Source organism: Clinocottus analis, unplaced genomic scaffold, assembly GCF_023055335.1.
Source record: "Clinocottus analis isolate CAN_PGR_092001 unplaced genomic scaffold, fCliAna1.0.p SCAF_39, whole genome shotgun sequence".
In the NCBI taxonomy this organism is placed as follows: Eukaryota; Metazoa; Chordata; class Actinopteri; order Perciformes; family Cottidae; genus Clinocottus; species Clinocottus analis.
The window spans coordinates 126,323-131,322 of record NW_027176142.1 but is presented as its reverse complement, the minus strand read 5'-3'; the positions used below and the strand labels follow the sequence as shown (position 1 = coordinate 131,322).

The window sequence follows — 5,000 nt, the reverse complement described above, 5'->3', positions numbered from 1 at the left end:
TTTATGAAGGGACACACAAACACACAAACACACGCGCACCTTTCACATCCACCTGACAGTTGTCTCGAGCTCAGAGCCTCTCGTACCTTCTGAGTGCTGCCCTCTAATGAGTGGATCCTGTGCTCCAATCAGTTCCTCCAGCTCTCTTTCTTCATGTTCACTTTGTTTTCACGCGCTCTCTCATTCCCTCTCGGTCTTTTCAGTCAGTCTACAACACGCTTCTGCGGGGAAGTCAGGGCGGGTTTTCCGCTGTGGAAAATCTGATTTGAACCCGGAGAGCCAAAAGTAAAAACCTCTGGCTGCGCACCACGCAGGCTGAACCCACGCGGGGACGCGCAGCCAGTGAACAAAGCACACACGAGGATGGAAGCGAACACACAACAATCTGAAATAACACGTGTGTGTTTGATCTGTGCAGAGAGCAGTCTGCGCTGCACATGCATTTACATACCCAGCATGCACTCACCCAGAAGATGAAGTTGAACACGAACAAAAGATATTTGACACATCTCATTCCTCCTTCCACCTTCGACATGTTGGCTGGATGTTTGTTTTGTTTTCACGTTTATCCCCGAAAAATGCTCTGATGGTTGTGTTGTCTCCGCGCGCTGCGACAATGACGGTCCACCCGGTCACAACACAACACTATGGAGCGGTGCACCCCCCCCCCCCCTCTCTCTCTGTCTCTCTCTCTCTCTCTCTCTCTCTCACTCTCTCACACACACACACACACACACACACACACACACACACACACACACACACACACACACACACACACACACACACACACTCTTTCCAGACCGCCCCTTTCAACAATGCACAGGGGGCTGAAAGGGGGACCGAGACTACACGATGAGAAATGTTGCTCTGCAACGAAAACCCTTGAACTGATGTTTACTTTGTGTTCATCATGTCGTTTTTGTAATTGAATTATATTTAGCAATACAATAAGAAAAAAACAGAAACACTATCACTGTGCTAATGGTACTATCACTGCTAATACCACTGTGCTAATGGTACTATCACTGCTAATACCACTGTGCTAATGGTACTATCACTGCTAATACCACTGTGCTAATGGTACTATCACTGCTAATACCACTGTCAGTGTGCTAATATTCTTAAAGTGGGTGCGAGTTGACCCATTGGGTAATAGTTAGGGAGTTTGTGTTGTGTTCTTCTATTTGTGTATCACCATACACAGCCCCCCGAAACAGTGACTGTGTCAGTTCAAAGGGAAGCCCTGTATCAACTGACCTTTAACCTTCAGCAAAGAGACTAAACCGAGAGGTATTAGACAGCAAAGAGGACATTCCTATAGTAGTTAAAGCATGTATTTTACTGTGATATGTGGGCAATGTTTCACATGCATATTAGATTAAGACATATTCAGATTTTGTAACAGATTTACTGCAAAGTCAAACTTACTGCACAAAGCGACAAGGGAAAGCACAGCCTCTGTAGATGTAATGAATATGAGTTTAAATAAATGCGTACCCTGGAACAGACCAGGCCTTCTATCACAACAGAAGTTAAAGTTCCTTAGACAAAAAGAGACATCACACTAAAAGTCCCATGACCCACTAAATTGTTGCCTAAACTTGTGCAAGGAATCAGCTAAGATACAAACGAAGTCTAGTGTCAGTGGAACGGAAAGAGCAGCTGATGTCTTCCCTCACTGTCATCCGTGACTGGAAGCATGCAACTCAGCAACACCATGTTCAATATAAATATTTCCCCCACAACCACAGAGACCACAGAGAGCATAGGCAACGTCCAAAGAGTCGTTAATTTATCACCGGGAAATTAAGCAGTGGTTAGAAAATGTCCTTATAGAGGAACAAAATGATCTGCCAAGCTTCATGCTAGAGGGAAGAAAAAGCCAGACAGGAATGACGCGAGAGAGCGAGAACAAATACTGAGATGATGAATTCATGTGAGGAATCACCAACATGTGGCTCTTTTCACACACGTGAACGAGCCGTGGAAAACTCTCAGAGCAGCAACAGTTTGCGCTGTGAATTGTGCAGAACAGAGAGGAAACCGATGAGGTTGAACGTGACACAGTTCCATAAGAGGAAAGAGCAGCGAGTCCCCGCTTGTTGTTGTTGACGTCGGTCCGTTGCTGAGTGGTTCTCAACATGAACAATGCGTGCAGATCATGACCCCCATGAAAAAAGACAAATGATGCCTGAACCGGTCCATCTAGGGGTTGGCGTTGAGCTCTGCTCTTTTACAATGAAAATGTGTCATACACTTATACTATAAATACTTAAATACATATACTTGTGACTCGGCCAAACGTAAACGGTTGTGTTGGCCACTGGAAGCATAAATTTATACAACAACAGCCTTTTGCAGTGGGAGAGATGAACACATGTGGCAGCACATCGCCATCTGCTGGTCGCAGAGCAGACTTTGACTGTGTGGAAAGTCACCTGAGCAGCTGCTCTTGGATTATATTCTGTGAGATGAGAAGCACGAAGCTGCTGTTTGAAGGCTGTTCGACAGGAAGTGGAATGTATTCACTGTTTATTAATCCACAAGAGTGGATTAATAAACAGTGAACAACACTAAAACAATTTAGAAATAAGAGATTTTGCAACCAGAATTCAACTTCATCTTTTTTTCTTACATTTTTCTCATTTCACAGCTACTGTGGCAAAACTGAGAGAAAACTGTAAGTGAGAACAAACAACACAGAGAGATGTCATCCGAGGTCACCTGGGGACAGTCACCTGGAGAAAGTGACCTGGAGAAAGTCACCTGAGGAAAGTCACCTGGAGAAAGTGACCTGGAGAAAGTGACCTGGAGAAAGTGACCTGAGGAAAGTCACCTGGAGAAAGTGACCTGGAGAAAGTGACCTGGAGAAAGTCACCTGGAGAAAGTGACCTGGAGAAAGTGACCTGGAGAAAGTCACCTGGAGAAAGTCACCTGGGGAAAGTCACCTGGAGAAAGTGACCTGGAGAAAGTGACCTGGAGAAAGTCACCTGAGGAAAGTCACCTGGAGAAAGTGACCTGGAGAAAGTGACCTGGAGAAAGTCACCTGGAGAAAGTGACCTGGAGAAAGTGACCTGGAGAAAGTCACCTGGGGACAGTCACCTGGAGAAAGTCACCTGGAGAAAGTCACCTGAGGAAAGTCACCTGGAGAAAGTGACCTGGAGAAAGTGACCTGGAGAAAGTCACCTGAGGAAAGTCACCTGGAGAAAGTGACCTGGAGAAAGTGACCTGGAGAAAGTCACCTGGAGAAAGTGACCTGGAGAAAGTGACCTGGAGAAAGTCACCTGAGGAAAGTCACCTGAGGAAAGTGACCTGGAGAAAGTCACCTGGAGAAAGTCACCTGGAGAAAGTGACCTGGAGAAAGTCACCTGGAGAAAGTCACCTGAGGAAAGTCACCTGGGGACAGTGACCTGGAGAAAGTGACCTGGAGAAAGTCACCTGGAGAAAGTCACCTGGAGAAAGTCACCTGAGGAAAGTCACCTGAGGAAAGTCACCTGGGGAAAGTCAACTGGAGAAAGTCACCTGGGGAAAGTCACCTGGAGAAAGTCACCTGAAGAAAGTCACCTGAAGAAAGTCAACTGAAGAAAGTCACCTGGAGAAAGTCACCTGGAGAAAGTCACCTGGAGAAAGTCACCTGGAGAAAGTCACCTGAAGAAAGTCACCTGGAGAAAGTCACCTGGAGAAAGTGACCTGGGGAAAGTCACCTGGAGAAAGTGACCTGGAGAAAGTGACCTGGAGAAAGTCAACTGAGGAAAGTCACCTGAAGAAAGTGACCTGAAGAAAGTCACCTGGAGAAAGTCACCTGGAGAAAGTGACCTGGGGAAAGTCACCTGGAGAAAGTGACCTGGAGAAAGTGACCTGGAGAAAGTCAACTGAGGAAAGTCACCTGAAGAAAGTCACCTGAAGAAAGTCACCTGGAGAAAGTCACCTGGGGAAAGTCACCTGGAGAAAGTCACCTGGAGAAAGTCACCTGGAGAAAGTCACCTGGGGAAAGTCACCTGGGGAAAGTCACCTGGAGAAAGTCACCTGGGGAAAGTCACCTGGGGAAAGTCACCTGGAGAAAGTCACCTGGGGAAAGTCACCTGGGGAAAGTCACCTGGGGAAAGTCACCTGGGGAAAGTCTCTGTCCACACAGGTGTTCTGCTCATCGTGAGTCTCTTTAGCTGCTAGCAGCTGCACTTTGTTCTCAGCTGCTGGATCAGTTTCTGCTCTTTGCTGTTTTGTTTCAGACTTTTCACTGAAATTCTTCTTCTTCGCTCGATGAGACGGAAGCAAACGCGTGAAGTTGTCGGTCATAAAAGCAAAACAATGAGCTGAAAGATAAGAAACCATCTATTGTTCAGGAAAACTGACAGTTGTGTGATAACTGTGTGAGAGCTTGTCACCTCTTTTTGTGACCTCTTTTTTATTAAATGGTAATTTAATTAAATATTAATATAAAAATATTGATAAGACAAAAATTGTAACATCTACACTATCTGAAACTGACACAAAAAACAGGCAAGTACTGAGGTGTTTAATAAATAACAGCTTGAACAACACAAAAATAACAACAATAAAAGCTTGAATTCATTTTGTATATATACACATACTGTATATATTTTCATATTTGACTGTATAAACTATAAATATGACATGCAGTCCTCATAACTTAAAACAACCAGGACTTCTCAGACTGAGGTAGGGTCAGGGCCAAGGGGTTGAATAGATGAAGCTGTTTCTGTGTGTGTGTGTGTGTGTGTGTGTGTGTGTGTGTGTGTGTGTGTGTGTGTGTGTGTGTTTGGAGGGGGAGGGTTACAGTATTGGCAATAAAGCTGCAGTGGCTGTTTGGTAGAAATGTGTGCGCTCGGGTCATTGTTTCGTGGTCAGTGCCCGAGTCGTCCCGCCCAGGACTTCCTGCTGAGAACACACACACATGCAGCGTTGATGCGGATGAAGCGCCAGGCCGTCCGCTCCTTGAAGCTGGTCAGGGCGCTCACGAATATGTGTGTGTTGGT

The 5,000-nt window shown here is 45.7% G+C and overlaps 2 protein-coding genes across 2 annotated transcripts in view; both read right to left on the bottom strand.

Annotated features, from left to right (window-relative positions):
• The window catches only part of LOC137799854 (CD9 antigen-like), a 13,624-nt gene extending 12,961 nt beyond the window's left edge, over window positions 1-663 (bottom strand). The window contains exon 1 of the mRNA XM_068596707.1: window positions 467-663. Within this exon, the coding sequence (XP_068452808.1) occupies window positions 467-535 (69 nt within the window). The 5' untranslated portion in view covers window positions 536-663. The remainder of the gene's footprint in view (window positions 1-466) is intronic.
• Window positions 664-4,653: 3,990 nt separating this feature from the next.
• Window positions 4,654-5,000, bottom strand: part of LOC137799859 (nerve growth factor-like) — a 20,218-nt gene continuing 19,871 nt past the window's right edge. Inside the window, exon 3 of the mRNA XM_068596711.1 lies at window positions 4,654-5,000. This exon is cut by the window's right edge and continues 764 nt beyond it. Coding sequence (XP_068452812.1) covers window positions 4,869-5,000 — 132 coding nt within the window. The 3' untranslated portion in view covers window positions 4,654-4,868.